At 46.9% G+C, this 25,818-nt stretch overlaps 1 protein-coding gene across 6 annotated transcripts in view; it reads left to right on the forward strand.

Moving 5' to 3' along the window:
- The window catches only part of ZZZ3 (zinc finger ZZ-type containing 3), a 707,971-nt gene that overhangs the window by 552,455 nt on the left and 129,698 nt on the right, over positions 1-25,818 (forward strand). For all 6 annotated transcript variants that reach the window (XM_069641671.1, XM_069641666.1, XM_069641669.1 and 3 more), the window contains exon 11: positions 1,659-1,759. In XM_069641671.1, the coding sequence (XP_069497772.1) occupies positions 1,659-1,759 (101 nt within the window). The remainder of the gene's footprint in view (positions 1-1,658; positions 1,760-25,818) is intronic.

The following is a 25,818-nucleotide window of genomic DNA, read 5'->3' on the forward strand; positions in this document are numbered from 1 at the left end:
CCTGAGGACCTTCCCAAAGCAAGACAACTAAAGCTCGAGTCACCTCACCAGAGTGCTGGACTCGAGGAGTGAAGGATGCCCATCCAGTGTCCGCGGTGGTGCGATTTTCTGGTAGCTGAAACCTGGAAATGCCGCTGAATTTAAAAGAGCCTGTACCTGCTGCCGACCTAGGAACTGCTGTGCAGGTGTCCTCCAGACGTCCTCCCTCTTGTCCCCACAACTGAGGCCCAGGAACACAGGATCTGCAACACTGCAACCAAGACAGAAGCCAGCTGCATCCTCTTCTTCTAACCTAAGATACTGTTCTGACTAAGGGGTACTTAACTCTTTGGCGGTAGCTTGCTTTTCTCAGTTGAGACTTGCTGTAGCTGATTTCTAGAGTTGTTCTCAGCTCTAACTTTTCACAAGTTTAACAGCTTGTGGCCCAACAGTGGTTTTCTACAACAACTATCTGACTTTGTGCAAGACTTTTGTTGCTATCTAAAAAGTGCCTCATCTCCATAGACTTTGTCCCAAATTAACTTTGGTCGTCCCGGCTCCCTGCAGACTCTTCTAACCCATTGACCTTTATTCTTACTGTCCCTCATAGGTGATATATTGGTTTTTAACTAATAATTGCTAGTAAAGGTTTTTATCTAAACTTCATTGGGAGATTTAAAAAGTGCTCACATGCTCTGAAAACCTGTTAACCTTTTTCCTTCCCTTAACCTTTCTTGTTAACCAACCTCAGAATTTTACAAAGTACAAAAATGATATATAAATGCAGATACTGTCCTAGTTAGCTAAGTCACCTCAGGGTGTAGGAAGTGTGTATGAAGCATCTCTAAAGAGTGTCTACTTGCTTTGCCTTGATTCTGAGAAGTGTTTTGAAGTGTATTTTTATTGTTGTACATTGCACTTTTTAAAGAATGCTCATTTAAAACTGACCATTATATAATTATTTTACTAGAAAACCTTGAGTGTATTATTTGGTTACTTGTATTTGTGGATTTCGATGCTACAGCTCACATTTATCCCTCTTGATAAGTCTGGCTGCTCAGTCAAACTACCAACTTGTGTAGTACAGACCTATACCAATAGGTGGGTTACCTAATACCAGGAGGACTAGGCTGGTGTAGTCTCCCATAGGGTTACTACATTTTATTCTTGCCTAACAACATGCACCCCTCCCATGCTCACCTTTTGGAAATTGACAATTCCATCTTCCTTTAGTATCTATCAAGAATCGAAAATTGGCAAAGGGGAGCTTTATGCAATCTCATTGAAATGCTGATGAAAGTTGTTTTGTTCTAATGGCTTTAAGAAGTGTCACAAGATAGCTCTAATCTAGCTCAGCAAATTAAATGTTCAAATCTATCTGTATGCAACCTGACAAGGTTTGCATTCCGGAAGGGTTGAGCTAGCTCTTCATTCGTCCAAAATCAATAACTTGTGTAGTTAAAATGGTTAATAATAAAACATCCTACCACAGTGTTTATCAGCAGAAGAAATTCAGCATGAAACTAGGCAAAAATTTTATGATCATTATTTTTGATTTGTTATATGTACATAACCCATTCAAATGAATTGGAAAAGGCTGCCACAAATCTCATTATAATTATTGCATACTTAAGAATGTAACTTTGCCAGCCAATAATTAACTTATTTTTTTCCCCTAGTGTGATAACTGTGGAACCGAGCCAATTCAAGGTGTTAGGTGGCATTGCCAGGATTGCCCTCTGGGAATGGCTGTAGATTTCTGTGATTCATGCTCAGACTGGTAAGTTGCATAGTCTCTGTAAAGCTAACCAGCACATACTAAAAGTTGCTAAATCACTAAGAAAAAAATCAGGGTGTAGGAAGTGTGTAAAGAATATCTACTAGCTTGGTGTTAATTCTGGAAAAGTATTTTATAAAGTATATTTGATTGCTACATACATTGTCCTTTTTAAAGAATGCTCATTTAAAAACTGATGTTAAATAAATAATTATTTTAACTAAAACCTTGAGTAGAAGAGTTACTTGGCTACTTGTATTTGTGGCTTTAAATGCTGGTGGGTTGCCTAATAACATGAAGACCAGGATGGTAGAGGTTCCCACAGGGTTACTACATCAATTCTTGCCTAACACTGGTGGCAGGCGGTGAGGATTTGGGTAGAGTGGTTGCATTGACTATTTGCTGTATGTGTGCCCAACTAAACCAGCCACAAGGCCAAGCTCCATCAAAAAGTGAAGCAATTGTAACATGCCAAATATGGATGACTTCAATGAGGCAGCCCTGACTGTTCTGACAGTAGATCAACTGAAAGATATGTGCAAAGCCAGGGGTCTGCATGTAAAAGGAAAGAAATGTGGATTAATTGGCAGGTTGTTGAATCACCAAAGTTTGGGTAGTCTGCCTGTAACACCTGCTATCCCATGTAATGTGGAAAATGATGATGATGAGGATGACAGTTTAGAGTCGAACACCAATCTGCAAGAGGAGTCGGAGGAGGTGGAAGAGTCCCAGGAAGAGGGACCCTCCCCTTATGCCTCAGCCTATTTCCATTGGGACCCCACAAGGTCCACAGTTAAGCCCAGAATATGTTTCTCTTGAAAAACTGAAATTAGAGTTGAAATACAAGAAATTGCATGCTCAAGCTGAAGCCAAACATCAAGATATCAAACTCGAAGAGAGGGAGATGCAACATGAAGTGGATATGAGAAGAATGTTTCTTGATTCTGCTTCCCTTTCAGGGTCCTCTAGGTCTGCTAGTCCCAAGAGGCCTTGTCTGCCCAAAGAAGCAGTGAGTGTTTATTAACCTAAACCTGATGCATTGGATTGGCTGGGTACGTTTGAATACACCTTCGGTCTTCAAGTAATTAGTGGGAATGATTTAATTCCTTGGCTCCCCCTGAATGGCTGTGATGCTGTAATGGAGTTGGGTGCCATTGAGAGAAAGGATTATGTATCTGTGAAGCTGGCATTAATATCAAGATTTGAGAACATTCCTTCCCAGTGCCTTAAGCGGTTTAGGAACCTCAAAAAGACTTCTGGTACTCCTTCGGTTGCCCGGATATGTGAGTGTTTAAAGAACTTAGATGGTTGGGTTAAGCTTTACCGAGTGAACACCTTTGAAGGAATGAGTAATCTTTTTTTATTAGAAGCTATTTTTGATGCCTGCTCTTCTGAGCTGAGACAGCACTTGGCTGACTCAAAAGAGATTGATCCCAAAATGTTACCACAGGCTGCTGACTTGTGGATAGCCACAAGGAATTTGGGGGAACTCACACAAAGGAAGAGGGGAAGCAGCACAAGAAAGAGGGAAAAGAGAATTCTAATTTCAACCACCCAAAAGAGGGCCACAAACATACTAAGGTTAAATTCCATGGGGAACCTGGTAAGTCTAGTGAAACCTCTGGTGCTAAACCAGAGGGAGGTCAGCAGAACCCCCCATTCCAGAGAACATTTGGGAAATGTTTTGTATATGGGTCTACTGACCATGTGTAAGGGTAAACCTTCAGGGGTCCAGTCTCCTTAGCCTTCATCCCGGGGGGAGACGGTCATATGGCAAGTGGTAACTTTCAATTACCGGCTGAAGACTCCATTGGAGTCCAAGCCAGTGTTTCTTTAGTGTCCCTGGGTCTGTGGGAACAACATAATGTAGATGTGTACTACTCCATACCTGATAACACCAAAGAATATTATATGGACAATGCACTTGTTAATGGTCAGGAGACCACTGCCATTAGAGACACTGGGGCAAGCATTACAGTGGTTGATGAAAGTTTTTTCAAACCTGAGGATGTGGCTAAGGCACCCAAAGGTACCGCTAAACTTGCAGGAGGTCCTATCCAAATTGTTCTTATTCTGCCAGCTCTCATCCAGTGCAATAATGACTTTTAGAATACCTGTCAGTGTACAGAATAAAGTGCCTGGGAGAGTCCTGATTTGAAAACTCTTGGAATTGTATCTAGTACCGCCAGGCCTCCCAGTAAAAGGAAGTAGGAGCAAACAAGATTGGCCAGAGAGGCAACCTTAGGAGGCTCTCAATGGAAGGTTGAGGAGATTCCTCTTACCCCCAGTCCAAAGGAAGGCCACCCTTCTATTCCCAGAAAAAAAGAAAGAGACAAAAGAGAAATCTAAAGTTTCCGGGTTAAAGAACATTTTGACACCTAAACCTGTTCACAGGACAATGACTTCCCTGAGAGGACAGTCCCCAGTCACCCCTTCCTCAGCTGAGGCTGAGTCAGAGGACCAACCAAACTCAGGATAGTCGGCTACTGGTGAGACAGAGTTGGAAGAAAACCTGCCCTGCATTGGAGATCTTGATCCTAACGACTGTCCTGAACTGCAAACTTTACTTGCAGAAGGTGGACCCTCTAGGGCAGACTTCAGCAGAGGTCAGAGTGTCCCTCTCTAGAAGGACTTCGCCAACAGACAGCTTCCCAGCTGGAAGGGCAAGAGCCAGGGAAGCATAGGCTTTACTGGGAGGATGCTCTCCTCTACAGTGAATCTACTGAGGCGACCCCAGGGGACTACAGGAGACTTGTGGTACCTCCAGGAGGTGAGGCAGAAGTTCTTAAAGTTAGCCCATGAGATCCCTCTGGCTGCCCACTTGAGTTTCAAGAGGACCAAAGAGGCTATCTCTGCATTTCTACTGGCCCACGATGGGGGCTGATGTAGAAAAGTTCTGTAAGAGTTGGTACACTTGTCAGAGTTCTGGCAATAGTGAGTCCAAGAATGTGCACTTTTAGTGCCCCTCACAGTGGTGGGAGTCCCTTTTGAGGGGGGTGGGTGTTAGGGAGAATTCTCATAAATGTGCTAATTCCCTCCACCTTAGAGATCCCCAGCAACTTTGCTGGATTTTGAGGACTTGATTGTTTTTACCTGGAGAGAGTGTGAGCCTTTTTTTTCCCAAACTCTCATGTATTTTGATATGTATTTTATGCTTGTGTTCTTTGATTATGGGGTTTTAGATAACTCCATAGGCATCATCTTTTCATGTGTTTCATGTGTGTCACACAGCACTCTCAGTGCAGTGACACATGGAAGCCTTTTAGGCTGTACCCAGGTTCAGATACTCTCTCTGGGATAAACTACTGTTTCCCAGAGAATATAAAGTTAAATTGACTTTACTAGTCTTTTTAAATTCCTAGACCCAGCACACCCTATCTTACAATAGAGTGCTGGAGGGGTTATCTAGTATCCCCTGTGTCTAGAAACTCATGTAGCTGTGAAATGCTACCCTTTCCTATCGAAATGGCTGGTGGCAGTGGTTTTACAACAAACTACCATGATTTTTCCCGACCGCGAGCAACGGTAGCATTAAATCGCGGGAGCCATGTTTTTCAAGGTGGCGTCTGAGCCCCCTCTGTAAAAACAGGTTCCGGTCTTCTTTTTTCGCCCTTTCTTTTTGGATAGGTCCTTATAGTGTTTGTCTCTGCGTGCCAAACTAGGTCTGGTCTCTTTGTTCCTATGCCTTTGTCTGGCTTCAGGACTGAAGACCGCCTCTGGCACCCGAGTGTCTGGGGTGTGCAGGAAGTGAGGGAGGTACCCAAAACTCCCTGTGCTTAGTATCCTAGGAGACCCAAATGCACTCTGGCGTGATTAGCTGGCTATCTGTCAGGCAAGGACAGCCACCCTGCTGGGTTAATGGCAGCTAGGCTGGAATGAATGGGAGAAAACTGTTTAAAAGGCAAGTCTCCAGGCTTGGAAGGCAGAGTCGACCACTGGAATGAAAGAACCGAAGACGAGCCGGAAGAGGACGGCTGCTGCAACTATTGGACCGTTGGTTTGCCCTGTGGAGCCCTGATGCAGGTCCGAATCAGCAAGTTCATCTCGACCGAGAAGCCCCTTCAAGAACGACATCTTCCTTTGAGTTGGTGGGACCAAACAACTCGTAAGCCACCTGGACACCATTCTCGGATCTGTTTAGGATTAACCAAAGAGGAGGACACCAGCTTGTGTGCTTGAAGACAGCTAACCGGAATCGAAGAATTGCCAGTTTGCCAGCTTTGTGACCATTCCCTGTGCAGTGCAGGAGTCCCCCGACGTCCTCCCTCTTGTCCCCACTACTGAGGCTCATGAACAGCGAGATCTGCAGGAACTGATTTTTCCTGACCACGAACACAGGTAGCTAAAAATCACGGGAGTCATGTTTTTGAAGATGGCACCTTAAGCCCCTTTGTTTAAAATGGTCCCAGTCTTCTTTTTTCTCCATTTTCTTTTTTAAAGGTCCTTCTAGTGTTTCTCTCTTTGCCCGCCAAACTAGGCTTGGTCCCTTTGTCCGTATACCTTTGGCGGGCTTCAGGATTCAAGACCGCCTCTGGCGTCTGAGTGTCTGGGGTGGGCAGGAAGTGAGGGAGGTGCTCGAACTCCCTGCACTTAGTCTCCTAGGAGACCCAAATGCATTCTGACGTGATTGGCTGGCTGACGGTCTGGCAAGGACAGCCCCCTGCTGGGTGAGTGGCAGCTAGGCTGGAATGAAAGGGAGAAAACTGTTTAAAAGGCGAGTCTCTGGACTTGGAAGGCAGAGTCGACCACTGGAACGAAAGAACCGAAGACGAGCTTGAAGAGGACGGCTGCTGCAACTCCTGGACCGTTGGTTTGCCCGGTGAAGCCCTGCTGCAGGTCCGAATTGCCAACTTCATCTCGACAGAGGAGCCCCTTCAAGGACGACTTCTTCCTTTTGAGTTGGTGGGACCAATCAACTCGTAAGCCACCTGGATGCCATTCTTGAAGCTGGTTAACATTAACCAGGGAGAGGGACACCAGCTTGTGTGCTCGAATTACAGCTACTGGAACTGAAGTGACTCCATTTTGTCAGCGTTTTCTGACGATCCCATGGAGTGCAGGAGTCCTCCGACGTCCTTCCTCTTGTCCCCACAAATGAGGCTCTGGAACTGTGAGATCTGCAGGAACTGCCAGGAACCAACGTCTTCAGCTGCGAACCCTATAGAAAGAACTTACCTCTCGCGATGAAAGTTTGCAGAACTTTCCCAACTTGCAGGCCTAATCAGCTTGTGACCCAACAAATGATTCTCTTTCGTACAAACTACTTCTGAGAACTTTGGCAAAGACTTTACCGTTTACTACAAGAACTGTTCTTTCCTATCTAAGACACTAGTCCATTGAATTTGGCGTAGGCCTGTTGAACTGAATCGAGTCCTCTAGTGAACTGAAACTATTTGCACTGCCCAAGAAAGTATTTGTGATCTATTCTATTAACTTGTGCCTTTGCCTTCCCATTTAAAGTGACTGAAATGTCATTTTGCTCCTATTTCAGGGGAGCTTAATTTGTTCAGAAACATAGTGGTTTTGTGCTGAAGTATATTTGTGTATTATATTAAGTTACCTCCTTCTAGTGAATGTTTTCGAAATGATTGTGTAATAAATGTATTAGTGTTTTACCAAGAAACCTTGAGTGCAAGTTTCTACTTGAACCAATGTGATTGTAAGACCTCTGTGTAACTTCATTTACTGCTCGCATTCCCTCTTGAGATGAGCCTGGCTGCTCAGCTCGCTACCACAAACTGTGTAGTACAGACTTATACCAAAGGTTGTTTTTGCTTACACCTGTAGTCCTAATTGTATATGGTGGTCCCAGAAGGTACTGCATGCAATTCTGCCTAACACTGGGGATTGACATTCTTGGTCCCATAGACCCTCCAACTTCTTCAGGCAACCGTTTTATATTGGTTGTGGTAGTCCATGCTACCAGGAATCCTGAAGCAATACCTATGGGAACTGTTGTTGCTTGGGCAGTGGCTAAGGCCCTCCTTGGTATCCTTACCAGGGTAGGTCATCTCAGACAGGGGGTCAAATTATATGTCCCACTACATTCAGACCATGTGGAAAAACTGTGGAGATACCTACAAGTTCTCAACAGCCTACCATCTCCAAACCAATGGGTTGGTGGATAGGTTTAATAGAACTATGAAGAGCATGATGGGTGCTTTAGTAGAACCCCTTAGAAGAAAGTGGGACCTTCTACTGCCATGCCTTCTCTTTGCTTATAGAGAAGTCCTTCAAGCAGGGGTTGGGTTCAGTTCCTTTGAACTGCTCTATGGTCATTCGGTTAGAGGCCCTTTAGCCCTGATCAAGGAAGGGTTGGAGAATGCTCCTTCCCGCAAGCCAGTGAGAGTCAATGACTATGTGCTAGGCCTCAGGAAGAGGATGGTACTCATGATGACAGAAGCTTCTGATAACCTGAAAGCAGGTCAGGCTCGGGTCAAACATTTGCATGACCAGAAGCCCAACATGGTGGAGTTTTCTCCAGACAGCTTGTTTTGGTTATGGTAATTACAAGGCAGAGGGCCTTACAGGTCACCTGGATTGGACCCTTCAAGGTTGTGGGTAAACCTGTAGAGGTCAATTATTTAGTGGACTTGGGCATTCCCAAGGACGCCCCTAGGGTCCATCACACTAACCGTCTGAAGACTTAGGTTTCCAGACCAGAATTAAGAGCTTTGCTTCTAGCCTCTAATCAAGAGGAGGAGGGGAGTGAGCCTCACCGATCTCCTCAGGGGACAACTCTCGGATGAGACAATTGAAGGAGTGAAACTCTCTTCAGATTTGACTCTGCAACAACAGGAGGAGGCCTCCCTGTTTTGAGTGACACCAGGCTTGGCCCCTTGGGGCCAGCATGATATTCTCACTGGTGACAGTCTCGCTGTCAAAAGCAAGCAGGGGTTACAGGATGTCAGATGCCAAGTTCCTCAGTACGTTTGACCTGACCTCCGGCTATTGACAAATAGCTCTAACAGACCATGCCAAGAAGAAAACTGAATTTTTCACCCCAGGAGGCCTCTAGCATGACTGGTAAATTGCGTAGTCTCTGTAAAGCTAACCAGCACATACTGAAAGTTGTTAAACCGCTTACAAAAATGTGCATTCTTTTCATCATGGTTAGTGAGATGTGTTTCTAGTATTGTAGATCCGGTTATAGTAGTTTCCAAAAATGGGCATTTCCCTGGTCTTGGGAACTTTGTCACCTGGGTACCTAGCTGAGTTGTCACTGATTGTGAATTGACACACAAGTCATTATGAACATTTTATTTTCTTCCTGTATTCTGGGACAGTATTGTGTGATAGAGGCTACATGATTGGAGTGGAATAATGCTGAGATCGCCACAGGCTCTATGATCTAGAACCCAGAGGCAATATATAGGGTTCCCCAACCCATCTCTAGCCCAGTTCATAAGCAACCCTTGATCCACTGGGAATCCTGCTACTACCCAAAATGTCATAAGAACCTTGTGGCACAGGCAAAAGATGCCACTCATGTACCTGCATTCTGGGAATCTGCAAACCTCCAAAATTACACAAGATGTTCTCATGGGCATCGCACTTTGCATATTGCTTATGGGTATTACCCAGACTCCACTCACCTTCAGATGTCAGGGCTGGCTGGTGGTGGGACAAAGGTAGGGAACAGGGGAAACTGCAGCTGGGAAATCTGCCTGGCTCTGTGGGGGATTGTCTGACTGGAAACAAGATGCTGGCTGTAACTTCACTAACCAGCAAGTGGATCTGCCGGCTTGATTAATGCGCAATGCCAAACAGTTAAGGAAATTGTAGTTTGTTTGTCACTCAGCTAATAATTTGGGAGCTCCGGTCACAACACAGAAGCAGCTAAAACATTTTGAATTAAAATGCTCAGGTCCAGTGCGTGTATAAATGGGCACCACAGCAGTAAGAAAGTATTGATCTTAAGAGTCTTTGCACACAGATGTAGTGGAAATTGCAGTCTATTGTAGTGAGTTGTAGAAGTAAGAGGTGAAAGAAGGAAGAGGTTGAGAGACGAGAGAGGGGAGATCAGAAAAGAGGGAACATTTTGGGGAGCACAGAAGAGGAGGGAAAGCTGAGGACAAAATGTGAAGGTGAACATGGCAACAAGGTTTGGTTAATTATTGGCTAAACGACAACAGGGGGCTCAATTTGGGGGATATATTTCAGACGCTATCTTGGTGGGATGTGGCTTTCAAGGGTCTTCATTATCAGCCCTACTTTTTAACTTGTATCTGCTGCCTTTGATGGAGATTCTCAGGAGTCACGGTGTGAACTATTACTCCTACGCCATTGATAACCAGATCTTCAAAGTCCCGAGTCCAGCAAGAGAGTTGTGGCTCTCTAAAGTTAAATGGAATTGGCACAGAAATGAAAATGTCTTCCTAATAATTGGTTGCTCCCGCCAGTCAAAGGGAAGGATTCATCCTCTTAGGAGTTCCTCTGTCGCACAGAAAACGGTGTCCGAACAGCAGTGGTCGCTTCAGTGTTGCAAAGAGCCTGCAGGCATCTCTGGTCGTCTTCTTCGGTTACTTCAGCTTCCAGTGGTCGACTTGTTTTCACTCCAGAAGCCTCACCTTTTATACAGTTGCAGCAAACACTCTTCAATCTCTCTCAGTATGTTTCAGGACAGCTAGAACCCCTGTGAAGCTAGTCCTATTCAGGCACTCTGGCAGACTAAGGACAGTGGGGGGGGGGGGGGGTTTAAGACTCCTCCCCAGTTCCAGGCTGCTAAGACGCTCTGGAGCCTAGGCAGGAATACCCAAGGGTTCCCGCCAAAGGCACAACGCACGCATTGACCTCACCCTCCTAGGATGGTAGAAGTGCTAACAAAGGACAACCATGCTAGTAATGGCAAAAAAAAGAAGGGAGGCCCCAAGTTGGTACTTGGGTGCCCCTTTTGTGCACTACTGAGGCTATGGACATAGCCTGCAGTATCAAAATTACACAATAGTTGGTAGAACACGTCCACTGCCACCAGCCATAACTAGGACATTGTCCATGTGACTAAAAAGTCACAGGAGTAGAGAGAAGGGGGATACTAGGTATCCCTTTGGCATTCCACTGAAGGTTGTGTGTTCCAATCTCTCAGATTATAGAGTTTTGGGAGAAATACTAGTGGGGGGATTGGGGACTGGGGGCATGTTAGGTGGCATTGACTTGTGTTGGCGGGCTATTGGGCAGTGATTGATAATTGTATGCCACAATTGTTTTGAATATCGAAGCCTTGCTCCATGAAATCAAACTTATTGCTGATTTTTTTATCCCAATATGCGTTGTAATTCAAAGCAAAAATGTACAGTATTTGTAGTTCTGCAGTTGGCTGCGCTATTGGCAATTGCACAGACGTGGAATTCTAAGGATCCTCTGGGGGGGTTACTGAATGGTTTTATCGGATCTGGAACTTTGTGGCACTAGAATGGACTACTTATGCGATTCAAGCTGAACAATCTAAATGTTCTAAAGACTTGACGGAGGTGCTAGAATTTTTGCAATCTGACTTTAATTTACAGCACTGTCCCCAACGCCTGCCGTTAGGGAGAAGTCTCAAAAATGTGCTAATTCCTCTCTACCTTAGAGACCCCCAGCTCTCTTTGCTGGACTTTAGGACTTTTCATTTCTAACCTGGAGAGAGTGAGACCTTTTTCCCACTCTCATGTATTTTTATGTGATTTGGACTGTTTCTTTTGACTTTGGAGTCTGACAAACTCCATAGGCATCATCTTTTCATTGTGACGCACGGCACCTTCAGTGCAGTGGCACAGGGAAGTCACTTAGATTTTCCAAAGGTTTAAATAACTTCGCTTGGTGAAACTACTGTTTCCAAGAGCAGTGAAGTGAAATTGACTTTACTTACATTTTGTAACTTTCTAGACCCAAAACATAGGGTGCTGGAGGGGTTACTTATTATCCCCTTTGTCTAGTTTCTCCGGGAACATGTTTGTTACCCTTTCTACAATTAATGGCTGGTGGCAGTGGTTTACTTTTTACTACCATTGTCTGTTTTTACCGCAGACTGCGTGCGCAGCTGCAGTAAGGCACCCATGGGTGCCCATTTTGTCAAAATGGCCCCAGTCTTTTTTTGCCATTTCTCGTTAGAAACGTCCTTCGTGAGATTTACTCTGTGCCCAGAACCAGGTTTGGTCCCATTGTTCTTTTTGCCTTTGGCGGGATTCACAAGTGAAGCCTGCCTCTGGCTCCAATATGTCTGGCAGGGACAGGAAGTGAGGGAGTCCCTGTCGACGTCCCTTTTCGAGTTTCAAAAACAACTGTAATACTCTGCAGCTTCCCCTAGATGTCGGCCTATGCATAGCATGTGAATCTAAGCAGATACAAGTATCAGAAATACGATTACGGTGATCAATGTATCCCATAAGTGTTGATACTGACCTTTATTGACGTCACTCTGTGTGCTGGATATGTAAAGCATATAAAAAGTTACTCCCCTGCATTATTGTTTCTGAAATTGATTCCTTTTCACATTGTATGTTATTAGTAGTTGCTGCATTTTAGATTTGCTTGTGTGCCTTCTGGGTATATATATTTCGAAGGGATTGTGTCCTCCGTCGTATTCCTTATCTTAGATATCTCTTTCCAGCTTTGCTGGCCTCAGAATTTTTTTCTCTTTAGAGGGCGCTGTGCATCGACGTCCGCCAAGTCGATGTCCCTCGACAGCCGCCGTATCGACGTCGACCTCATCCTGCCTATAAAGGCCGCGCGCAGCGTCCGTTGCTCAGTTCCGTTTTTCCGCGCTTACTCAGTGCCTCGGAATATCGTTCCCCAGTTTTGTAGAGAATTATTCCATTTTCGAGATATTCGATCCATACTCGATGGCTTCCTCATCTGAACCGACGACCCCTCGGTCCGGCTTTAAAAAATGCCGAGACTGTGAAAAAAAGATGTCGCTGACGGACCCTCACAGGGTCTGTCTGTGGTGTTTGTTCAGAGTGCGAGGACTGTATGTCCATGACAGCTAAGGCCCTGAAGGAGCGTAGGGGGAAGCTGGAAAAAGGTAAGACTTCTAAAGCTGCTTCTTCCTCGACGAAGTCGAGACATTCGTCTCCTCGTCACCATTCGCGCTCCAGGTCTCGAAGCGGGTCCCATCACTCCTAGAGATCGAAGCACTCGAAAAGGAGACGCCGAAGATCCCCTTCTTAGTCCTCCTCTTTCTCTGTTTCACCTAAGAGAATCCCTTGCCCCACGAAACATAGTTCCCGGGCTGAATGGGAGGAATTCCAAAAAAATATGATGAGCGTCTTCGAGAAAGTGGCCTCGACCCCCTCGAAGACTGCCGAGAGCGATGCTCTGGTCAAAAGACCCGAAGGTCCAAAACGCCGCGAGTCGCAGCACCCGGCGAAGGAAGCTTCTCGAGCGCGTCACGAACCCTCGAGTAAAGCAAAGACCTCGAATCCTTCTTCGAAGGTTCCGTCGACGCCGTCAACGAGGGTTCCGTCGACGCCGAGGTCGGTGTCTTCGACGCCGTTGTCGAAGGGACCTTCGACACACGGGTCTGTCGACTCGACGCCATCCTCAACACCGGCGTCGACACCAAGGAAAGTCACGGTTGCGGCGCACGCAGTGGCTATTCCCAGGTCTTCGATGACAATGTCGTCGAGATTGTCGACATCCTCAAGCAGAATTCCGATTCTATCGAGGACCTCGAGGCCTCCACCTTTGTTTTCGACGCCACGTTCGAAGCCTTCGACATCGACGACATCAACGTTTTTGAGGCCGATTACAACAAGTTTGGCACCCTCTGCCTTGGAGATGGGTTTCACACCCTTTGTGAGTTCAGACCAATTGAGAACAATGTCCTCAATTATGGAAGAGGGAGGACTGTCTGACCAAGAAGAGACATTAGAGTTGCAGGGATCTGCAACCCCAGTTCAAGAGGAGTTATCCTCAGAGGAACGCAGATTAAAGGAACGCCATGATTCCTTACATGAGGCAAGTGGTTTAGACACTTCCCCAGAGGTGGAGTTTGCTAGGCCAGACCCGGGGGAGCATGCTGAAACCCCTTATAGAGCCTTAATGGCCAGGATCACAGAATTTATGGGGTGGTCAACACCTTCACAGGCTTTCCAACAGGATGACCTCACGGATATTCTTGATAAAGGTCCACAGGAGGATCCTGTAGTACCTTTTCATAAAGATCTTCAAAGAAAAATCATGACGAACTGGGAAACCCCAGATGTCGTCCCGGCAGTAAATAAAATACTGTCTACTAAATACAGGGTTTCTTCTGCAGACCTGGAGTTTATGTCCAAACCCCCATCCCCAGAAAGTCTGGTGGTACAGGCAGCATCTTCTACTGACATCAAGACTGCTTACCCTACCGTCCCACAGGACAGGGACGATAAAAAATACGATGCTATGGCTAAGAGTCTTTTCGGCATGTAGCATGGCGTTAAAATCTATTAATGCTACTTGCACTCTTGCTAGATTCAGCCATACACTTGGGGAGTGTGCTTCTACAGCGGCTGACTGCATCCCGGAGGGAGAAGAAAGGGAGGCGTTCCTAAATATCATACAGGACGGTAAAGACGCTATGTGCGAATCCCTCCAGACGGGCATTGATTCGGCTGACCGTATCAGCAGAGCAATGGCGGCAAGTACAACAACCAGGAGATGTGCTTGGTTGAGAAAGTCTGGTTTTGCCCCAGATGTGCAAGCCAGGCTCTTGAACATGCCATTTGATGGCTCTTCTTTGTTTGGGAAAAAGGCGGATGACAGTTTAGAAAAACTGCAAACATCAAAGGCAGCAGCAAAATCCCTAGGCGCTGCAATCCGTCGGACACCTTTTCGTCCCACAGGAACCTCTGCGAGAGGCAAGTCCTTTCGCTTCTACTCCGCATTCGGAAGAGGTAGAGGACGACCAGCTCAAAGGGGACAAAGAAGAACTACCCGAGGTGGACGGGGGAGATATTCAAAAGCCGCAGCAACAGCAGGTGCCTCTTTACCTTCGCCATCTGCATCAGCCGCCCCAAAACCACTCTGAGGAATTCCCTCACAAGACACCTGTAGAAGGCAGGTTAACTCAACATCTGGCGGAATGGCAGGTTATCACGTCAGATGCTTGGGCATTGGAGGCAGTTGCACAAGGTTACTGCCTGTCTCTCCTACGCATACCTCAGAGTCATCCACCGGGGATCAGCTCTCAAAAAGCTCCAGATCCGCTCCTCTTGCAGGAAATTTTAGACCTCCTAGAGAAAGGTGCCATAGAACCGGTACCTGTAGCGGAGAGGAACAAGGGCTGGTACTCCCCTTACTTTCTCATACCAAAGAAAGACGGAGGACTGAGACCCATCTTGGGCTTGCGAGAACTGAACAAATTCCTCAGGAAAGACAAATTCAAGATGGTAACTTTCTCAGATCCTTCAGGCCCTTCAGTTCCAGGACTGGTTGGTATCTCTGGACCTTGAGGACGCTTATTTCCATGTGCCAATCCATCTCAAACACAGGAAATACCTGAGGTTCGCAATTGGCAACTCTCATTATCAATTTCGAGTGCTGCCATTTGGGCTGACCTCCGCCCGAGGGTCTTCACCAAGTTAATGTCGGTAGTGGCTGCAAGTCTAAGGAGGGAAGGGATTCAAGTCTACCCCTACCTGGACGATTGGTTGATCAGAGCTGTATCTTCGGAACAAGCTCAGATCCAGCTAGATCATGTTTGCCACTCCCTTCACAGACTGGGCTTCTCCCTCAATTTAAAGAAGTCACAAATGATACCATCGCAGAGACTCCAGTTCATCGGAGCGATCCTGGACACTTCCCTGGGAAAAGCCTCGCCACCAGAGGTGAGGGCTCAAGATATTCTACAGATGGTCACCAAGTTTCAAAATGCCCAACGTCTCCCAGCCTTCGACTTTTTGAGGTTGCTAGGCCTCATGGCATCCTGCATTTTCCTAGTGCCAGAGGCTCGCCTGAGAATGAGATCTTTCCAGTGGGCACTGAGAACACAGTGGTCACAATTCTCAGGGAGAATGACAGATCTTCTTCAGGTTCCCGACAGGGTGGCTCGAGACCTTCAGTGGTGGGCCTGTCAGGAGAACATTCTGAAAGGAGAGCAGTTTTGGCAACCCTGGCCGGAGATAACAGTAGTCACGGATGCCTCACTCACGGGGTGGGGAGCCCACGCCAACGACTTGACCATCAGCGGTCGTTGGTCTCCATTGGAGTCCAGACTACATATCAACCTGTTAGAGCTGAGGGCCATCAGACTTGTGCTGAAGGCTTTTCTGCCATCTGTACAAGGAAAGAATGTCCTGAGAATGACGGACAACACAGTGGCCATGCATTACCTCAACAAAAGAGGAGGCGTAGGATCACTACCTCTGTGCAGAGAGGCGATGCAGCTCTGGTTTTGGGCAATCCAAGAAGGAATCTCTCTACCGGCAGTTCACCTAGCCGGAGAGAAGAACTTGACAGCGGACGCTCTGAGCAGGCAGAGCACAGTGTCCCACGAGTGGGAACTAGCTCAGGAAGTCCTTCAAGAGATCTTCGCCTTTTGGGGAACCCCTCAGGTGGATCTGTTCGCCACCAGTGTCAACAGGAAGTGCAATCTGTTCTGTTCAAGGGAATTTCCCCCGAGAGGAGCTCTGAGAGACGCGTTCATAGTGGACTGGGAGTTTCCACTCCTGTACGCGTTTCCACCGGTCCCTGTCATTCCTCAAATGATCAGGAGGTTGAGAAGATTCCGGAAAACCATGATTCTAATTGCCCCGGATTGGGCCAGGAGAACGTTGGACCCGGACCTTCTAGACTTGTCATCTGCCCTCCAATTCGACTTCCACTCAGAGAGAATCTGCTCTCACAGAAGGGAGGTCAGGTTCTCCATCCAGACATCAAAACCCTCAACCTTCACGCTTGGCTTCTGAAAGGCTGAGGTCCAAGGATTGGGACCTCCCTGATGACGTTATGGAGGTGTTGCTTTCGGCAAGAAGGCCAGCAACAAAATCGTTATACCGCTGCCGTTGGAACAGATTTTGCAGCTGGTGTAGGGAAAAGAATATTGATCCCTTTTCATGTGGTACACCAATGGTTTTGTCCTTGCTACTTTATTTAGCTAATTCAGGCCTTCAAGTTGGCACCATCAAGGGCTATCTCGCAGCGCTATCCATCTTTAAGCGCACTGCGGAAGAACCATCCTATTTCAAGTTACCCTTGGTAATACAGTTTCTAAAGGGGTTAACTAACGTTTATCCCCCAAGACCATTCCAGGTTCCCCTATGGGATTTAAATTTAGTCCTAACTTTCCTGATGGGCACACCTTTCGAACCACTCCACTCTTGTTCGTTAAGATTTCGTACCCTTAAGACTGTTTTATTAGTAGCACTTACATCTGCTAGAAGGGTGAGCGAGTTACACGCTCTTTCTTGTAAACCCCCTCATACAATCTTTCACAAAGACAAAGTTGTTCTGAAAGTGAAGCCTAATTTCCTCCCAAAGGTGGTTTCTGAATTTCATATCACACAGAAGATTACCCTTCCATCTTTCTATCCTCCTCCCCAACCCGGGGAAAGAGGAAGAGAGGTTACACAGGCTGGACCCAAGAAGGGCTTTAGGTTTTTACATTAGTAGACTTGCTAGGATAAGACAAGCAGACCAGCTGTTTGTAGGCTACGCAGGTCACAAGCTGGGGCTACCGATAACTAAGCAGACCATTTCCAGATGGATCATTTTAGCCATTTTGGAATGTTATAAACTGGCAGGAAAAGAGCCCCCTTAAAATCTTAGGGCTCATTCGACCAGAGGTATCGCAGCTTCATCGGCCCTCAAAAGAGGAGTGCCGGTTAGAGACACATGTGCGGCTGCCACTTGGCCGTCCGTCCATACCTTTACACGGTTTTACAACTTAGATTCCTCCTCCAGTCAGGAAACTAGGTTTGGAAGGGCAGTATTGCACTCTATTCATCAATAAGAGGAAGCATGAAGTCAGTACTCCCACCTCCAATAACAGAATACTGCTATGGGAGCCTATCTAAGATAAGGAATACGTCTGAGGACACAATCCCTTCGAAGAACAAGTTACTTCTTACCTTGTAACGTTCTTTCGATAGGATGTTCCTCCGACGTATTCCTTATCGACCCTCCCATCCATCCCTGCAGTACTACTTCCCTTGTTGTTGCAGCTTACGCTCCTTCAGGGTGATTAGTCTAGTCCAGAAAGAATTATTGTTGGCTACAAAACTGAACTGAGCAACGGACGCTGCGCGCGGCCTTTATAGGCAGGATGACGTCGGCACGGCGGCTGTCAAGGGACATCGACTCGGCGGACGTCGACGCGCAGCGCCCTCTAAAGAGAAAAAACTTCCGAGACCAGCAAAGCTGGAAAGAGATATCTAAGATAAGGAATACGTCGGAGGAACATCCCATCGAAAGAATGTTACAAGGTAAGAAGTAACTTGTTCTTTGAGGCTTGTGGAATCTGCTTAGATCACATGCTGTGCATAGGCTGACATCTAGTGGAAGCTGCAGAGTATTACAGTTGTTGTTTTTGAAACTCAAAAAGGGACGTCGATCGGGCGTGCCAGTAATACTATCCCTAGTGTGACGTCCACTGTACCCATGATCCCTCACGCTTCAAGGTCCCTCTTTCTGCCATTCTAGACGGAAGCTTATAGCAGAGTTCCTCTTTCGGCTTATAGCCATTTACTATTTTTCAGTTACCGATGGTTTATTCTTACAATCCTTGATATCACCGACTATCGAAACATCAGATGCCGGTGAAGACAAGAAAAATGACCGTCGGAAGACTCCCGCAACGGATCCATTTTCGGCCTTGGAAGGCCGCTCCGGCCCACACAGTAGGGAAGGTCATTTTAGAATGTATATGCCCCTTTTCTTACACTACATTCGCCTATCTTTGTTATGGACAAGACCCCCTTTAAATGTTGCCCCAAGTGCAATAGGAAATTTCTGTGAGTCGATAAACACCTAGTCTGTAACCTGTGTCTCCCGAGAGACCATGTTGAGGGTTCTTGTCGAGCATGTAGGCTCTTCAAGCCCAATACTTTGAAGGACCGATCTACTAAACGCTGGGCCCACTACGCCAGGCAGCTCGAGGCCATGGAAGTAGAAGGTGCTTTCAGCGACGGCAGCAACACTGCAGTTTCTGATGGCGAGGGCAACTGGGTGGCTTTGGTTACCCAAGCGCAGGCCCCCGACCTCAGAAGACAGGCCGGCGGCCTTGTTATGGGGACAACACCTGGCATGGAAAGCGCTATCACTTCATCCTCCACTAAGCACAGAACCCAAGGCAGAGACTTGACACACGTGTTGAGCAGATGGCAACGCACGACGGCCAGGGAAAGGTCTGTGGGATCTCTGTCCTCTGGGCACTCTCATTCGAGATCACCGCATGACCAGTCCCAGCCGTCAAAGGACAGTACGGACGTCATGCAATAAACTCCCACTGAGGGCCGATCGTCTGTGGACGAGGCTTGGTTCAGCCTGCACCTGAAATTAGAAGTTCTGCATCAAGTCAGGTACTAGGCCCCAAACAGTCGGGGAAACACGCTTCAGGGTCCTAGGGTAGGGAGGGAGAAAGAGTCCAAGAAAAAGTCCTCCAAACCCCTCATAGGGAGAAATCTCAGGAGGCTAGGCCCATAGAACCTGTACTACTTCCTCCAACAGATGAAGATTTAGGGCTCCCTTCCCAACCATTGATCATCCCTAGTTCTGCACAATGGTCGGCTGAGGATATAGACAGGGTCATGAGTAGGATGTTCTTCATGGCCAACCTCTATGAAAAGGACCATGCCTATTTCAAAATGTTCCACTCCACTCCCCCCACTACAGCACCCTCTGGGTGGCATATCCCTGCTCAACCTCCTACTAAGAGGTCGCTCCCCGAGAATCCAGTGCAAGGCACAGTCATTGACCTCTATGACCTCTACTCCGACCATGAAGACCTCTCTATTCAAGAGGCAGCAGACCCTTATTACTGGGATGATGAAGACCCTGAGGTTGACCCCGAGACAAATATGTATCCCATGGACTCACCTGTTGATCGGGATCCCCTGGTCATGGACTCGCTGTTAGGGAGAATTCTCAGAAATGTGCCAATTCCCTCTACCTTAGTGAGCCCAGCAACTTTGCTGGACTTTGAGAACTTGATGTTTTTAACTTGGAGAGAGTGAGACCCTTTTTTCCCTCTCGCTCATGTATTTTAATGTGATTTGAGCTTTGTGTTTCTTTTGGTTATGGAGCCTGACAAACTCCATGGGCATCATCTTTTACATTGTGTCACAGAGCACCTTCAGTGCAGTGGCACGGGGAAGTCGTTCAGATTTCCAAAAGGTTTAAATACCTTCACTGGGATAAACTACTGTTTCCCAGAGCAGTAAAGTGAAATTGACTTTACTTACATTTGTAACTTTCTAGACCCAGCACACACTATCTTACAATAGGGTGCTGGTGGGGTTACCTAGTATCCCCTTTTGTCTAGCTTCTCATGTAACATTTTTGTTAACCTTTTCTCACTGAATGGCTTTTGGCAGTGGTTTCGTTTTAACTACCGCGGTGTGCGTTTACCGCGGACTCCGTTCGCAGCTGCAGTAAAGCACACATGGGTGCCATTTTTGTCATAATTGCCCCGGTCTTCTTTTCTTGCCATTTCTTTGTGGAAAGGTCCTTCTTGAGATTTACTCTGCGCGCCAAACCAGGTTTGGTCCCATTGTTCGCGTTGGCTTTGGCGTGATTCACGAGTTAAGCCCGCCTCTCGCTCCGTGTTTGGGGTGGGCAGGAAGTGAGGGCGGTGCCCGAAACGCCCTGTGCTTAGTCTCCTAGAAGATCCAAAAGCACTCTGTAGTGATTGCCGACTTGTCTGGCAAGGACAGCCACCCTGCTGGGTGACTGACAGCTAGGCTCGATTTAATATGAGAGAACTGAAAAAAAGGCGAGGCATTTGGCTTGGAAGACAGTCGACCACTGGATGAAGGAACTGAAGAAGAACTTGAAGAGGCCGCCTGCTTCAACTCCTGCACCGTTGGTTTGCCCGGTGAAGCCATGCTGCTGGGCTGAAACTCCAAATTCATATCAACAGAGAAGCCCCTGCAAGGACGACTTCTCCCCTTAAGTTTGTGGGACTCAACTCCAAAGTAAGCCACCTGGACATCCTTCTTGGAGCTGGTTGAATTTCCAGAGTTGCTGCTTGAAACCGTATAGCCAGGGAGAGGAACACCAGATTATGTGTTGCTTTTAAGCTCGCCTAGTGCTGCAGGAAGCAGGACTGATCGAGCCTGAGCCCCCTCAACAGAGTGTGGGACCCCAGAAGCAAGGAAAGCCTGTCTCGACAGCCAAGAACCGCAATGTTGCTATTTGCGGTAGACGCGAGTACCTGATACACCGAACAGCCACTGATTTGAAGATTGCCGTTTGCGAGCAATGACCGTCCCATTGCAGTGTGGGGGTCCCCAGAAGTCCTCCCTCTTGTTCCCACGATTGAGGTCCATGAACAGTGAGATCTGCAGAGCTGCTCAGGAACAGAAGTCACCTGCTGCACTTTTTCTTCAATACAAAGGTACTGTAAAAAGTCTGAGAGAACGTACCTCTTGCTGTAGAGTTGCTTGCATCTTCTGCCACTCACAAGTCTAACGGCTTGTGGCCCTACATTTGATTCTTCTTTTCTTCAACACTTCTAAAACATTGTGCAAAGACTTTTCTTTTTACCTACCAGAAGTGTTTCATCCTATATAAGACTTTTGCCCATTGACTTTGGTTTAGCCTATTATACTGAATGACTCTGCTTAGGGGATCCAAAAGTATTTGCCTGCTTAAGAATATTTGTGGTCTCTTGTTTGTTCTAATAATCTTTTCCTTTTACCAACTTCTAACCGTATTCTAATGCAAATAGTAAGATATTAATGTCCCCAGCACCCGAGCTATTGAAGTCACCTGAGGGTGTAGGTTGTGTCTGTGGGCCAACCCAAAAGGGTCTTTACTGATTTAGAAACTAAGAGTCTTTACTGATTTAGAAACTAAGAGTGAAACACGTGTTTGTGTTTTACTTTTTATATTGCTCCCTTCTGAAGAAGGCTTACTCTAACTGACTGATAAATTAATAATTGTTTATTCAAGAACCCTTGTGTGTCAGAGTTTATTTGAATACTTGTCACTGGGAATCTTTGTGTAACTCCCCTACAGCTCACATTGACCCCTCTTGAGATAAGCCTGGCTGCTACCGAAATTGTGTAGTACAACCTTATACCAAAGCTTATACCAAACATTGGGTTTCCTATACCTGTAGTCAGAGTTGTTGTAGTGTTCCCAAAGGGTACTGCATATAAACCTTGCCTGACACTCGCCCATTGACAACCAACCCCTACTAAATGAAATGCTTGTCAAGGCGGCAGAGGATTTTCAGATAGAAAATCAGGAAGTACAACAAGATAAGGATTTTGTAGACGAAATCGTAGGTGATAAGAAGGCTGTAACGCAGTTCATCCCTCTCCTCAAGTCCATTCAGCGATCTTACGCGGGCAGTGAACCCCTGCATAGAGAAACTGTTTAGACCTGCCCCTTCTGACCCGCTGTATATCAGAGGGCAACTGAAGCCTGATTCATTAGTTGTCGCTACAACAAGGAAGAGGGGTGGCACTCCCCTAGCTTCCTCTGAGGCCCAGCCTGACAAGGAAAGCAAGTGACTTTACACAATGGGCAGAAAGGTGGCCTCCTCTGCAGCATTCCAGACTAAGATTGCTAACAATTCTATCCTGTTGGACTAACAACGGCCCGAATGGGACGAGGTCTCGGCCTTACTATCTTCGGCCCCGGAACCACTTAAGTCTCAGCTTGCCCAGGTGGCTGCAGAAGGCAGAGCAGTGTTGAGCTGCTTATTAAAAACCAATCTTGACCCAGCTGACAATGCAGGCAGGATAATACCAGAAGGGACTATTATCAAGCGTCACGCTTGGTTGCGCTAATTGGGTTTTAAACCTCAGACTCAAGCTACCCTGATCAACCGGCCCGTTGAGCCCAATATGCTCTTTAGCAAGGCTGTCGAGGATGCCTTAAAGACGGCCAAAGAAGAATGCGACACTCAAGTCATTGGGCCAGCTGACCAATAAACCTACTGGCCAGAGGGGAAACAGAATTTATTTTGCTCACACGGCCAGAATTCACAGAGGGGTTCCACTTATACCCAAAGACAAGGTACTACCTCGGGCAACAATCGGGGTCAGTCCTCCCAGAATTACCCAAGAGGAGCGCGCAGATCCCACGGACGCGGTAGAGGCAACTCCTCCCGAGGTGGCACTCCACCTCAAAAGCAGTAACTATTCGCTACAGGTGCCCTCCCATGCCTCTCTATTAGGAGGGCGCATATCCACCTTCACCCACGCATGGGAGGCAATCACCACAGACCGATGGGTGCTGTCCACTGTTACAGGCAGATATTGTATAGAGCTCCTCGAGCAACCCCGGAACCACCCACCACGAGAAAAGGCCCATTCCAAGGAACACCAGCATATCCTCCTCGAGGAAGTCGCCACGCTTCTACTAAAGGATGCCATTGAAGTTGTCCTGGCCAACCAGGTAAACAAGGGTATTTAGTCAACTTCATTGTGCCAAAGAAAGATCTAACAATGCGCCCAGTATTAGATTTGCGCCCTGCAAACAAATATGTCAAGCCACAAAAGGTCTGCATAACTACGCTACAAGAGGTAATTCCTCTACTAAAAAAGGGGGATTACATGGCAACACTGGATATGAAAGATGTTGATTTTCATATTTCAATGTTCCCAGCGCACAGAAGATTCTTGCGTTTCAAGATAGCGAACCAGCAGTAACAAATCAAAGTGCTACCCTTCGGAATAGCATCTGCTCCAAGGGTATTCACAAAGGTACTGGCAGTGGTGTCAGCACACCTGCGCAGGGAGGCAATCCCAGTGTACCCTTACCTGGACGACTGGCTGATTACAGTCCCCCCTAATTTGCAGGCAAAACATTCAGAGAACTATCAACCTATTCTTCCAATTGGGCTTTTCCATCAACGAGAAAAAATCAAGCCTAGTGCCAAGCACAACCAAACAGTTCCTAGCAGCCGTCCTAGACGCACAAGAGGGGTTGGTCTTTCCATCAGAGGAAAGAGTCCAAAATATGTTACTGCAATTACCACATTATCAGGTCGGCCACCAGATAAGGATGCGCAAAGTGATGCATCTGCTAGGCATGATGGCATCTTGCATTGACCTGCATTGAACTGGTTCCTCACACGCGACAGTGCATGCGACCCATGTAGGAGTGGTTGGCGAACAGTGGTCTCAGGCGAGTGGTCAGTGGGACGATCTAGTGGTTGTTTTGCCAACACTAGTACAAAATCTTTGCTGGTGGACAAGAGAAAATCTGCTGATGGGGGAAACCCTTCTACGATCGGAAGTACAAGCGATTGTCATGACGGACAGCTCGCTCATGGGGGGGGGCTCACTACCTTCACCACACAGCTCAGTGTCTGTGGCCTCACGCGGCAGCACAGAACCACATTAATCTGCTAGAACTACTGGCAGTGTCCAAAGCCCTTCATGCGTTCAATTCTCACCTAGCAAGCTAATCTGTGCAAATCCTGACAGACAGCACTACAGCAATGTTTTACATCAACAAATGGGGGCACACTCTTTCCAAATCTGTCCAGGCTTGTGCAACAAATGTGGAAATGGGCATCATATTCCTATTGTCCCAGAACGTTCCAGGGGAACTCAACTCTCTGACTCATTGAGCAGAGATCCCCTACCAGAAGAACATGAGTGGCAGCTACACGCAGGGGTAATAGAACACATCTTCTCTCAATGGGGTTTCCCCACAATAGACTTGTTCGCAACAAGCGAAAACAGACAATGCCCAGACTTCGCGTCCAGTTCCACCCAGCCAGGCTCCAAGGGGAACACCCTATGGATGAACTGGCCAGGGAAATTTGCTTACGCTTTTCCCCCAACACCTCTAATGAGGAAGGTGCTGAACAAGATCCACAAGGAACAGGTAACGCTCGTCCTAGTGGCTCCTATGTTGTCTAGACAACCTGGTATCCACATCTGCGCAAACTGGCGATGTGCGATCCTATAAAACTCCTGTGCCCGTACAATCTGCTCACTCAGCACGAGGGACTAACAGTGCACCCCCAACCTCACTCCATGAACTTGGCAGCATGGCTCCTGAGGTTATAGAGTTTGGACATCTTAATCTGCCACAAAGATGTATGGATATCTTAAGAGAATCAAGAAAGCCTAACACTAGGTACTGTTATTTTGACAAGTGGAGGAGATTTGTAGCTTGGTGCCAGCCTAAACAACTTAACCCCATAGAATGTGCTCCTTCCCACATTCTAACTTATATGCTCCACTTGCTAGATACAGGGTTAGTGTTCAACTCCTTAAAGGTGCACCTGGCGGCTTTGTCAGCCTATACCACTTCCCATAATAAGGTCTCAAGGTGGAAGGTATCTGCCATCAAAGCATTCATGGAGGGAGTAAAGAGACTCCACCCTCCAATTTCGAACCCGCTGCCTGGATGGGATCTCAATGTTGTACTCGCTAAGCTCATGCAACCCCCTTTGAACCTATGCATAAGTCTAGTCTCAAACACCTGACTTATAAAACTGCCTTCTTAGTGGCCATCACTTCCATAAGAAGAGTTAGTGAAATACAAGCATTGTCAGTGCATGATCCTTTCTTTGTTGTACACAAGGACAAGCTGGTTTTACGTACTCGCCCTAGGTACTCCATTAAGTGCATCTCTAAATTTCACATAAACCAGTCTATCGAGCTACCAGCTTTCTTCCAGTAACCCACCAGCTCAGCTGAGGTAAAACTCCAGACACTAGATGTGAGGAGAGCAGTCCTCTACTATGTAGACAAGACCAGACCGCTAAGAAAAACAGATCAACTGTTTGTCTCTGTAGCACCAGGCAGAGAAGGTGACTGCATTTCAAGAAATGCATACTCTAGGTGGATAGTCAGATGTATACAATTGTGCTATTCCCGATCAGACAAGACACTGCCTTTTACGCCCAGAGCTCACTCCACAAGGAGCACAGGAGCCACTCTGGCTTTCATTGCAAATGTTCCTCTAGACAG

The sequence above is a fragment of the Ambystoma mexicanum genome, chromosome 1q (assembly GCF_040938575.1).
Source record: "Ambystoma mexicanum isolate Mex_15411 chromosome 1q, UKY_AmexF1_1, whole genome shotgun sequence".
Taxonomy (NCBI): domain Eukaryota; kingdom Metazoa; phylum Chordata; class Amphibia; order Caudata; family Ambystomatidae; genus Ambystoma; species Ambystoma mexicanum.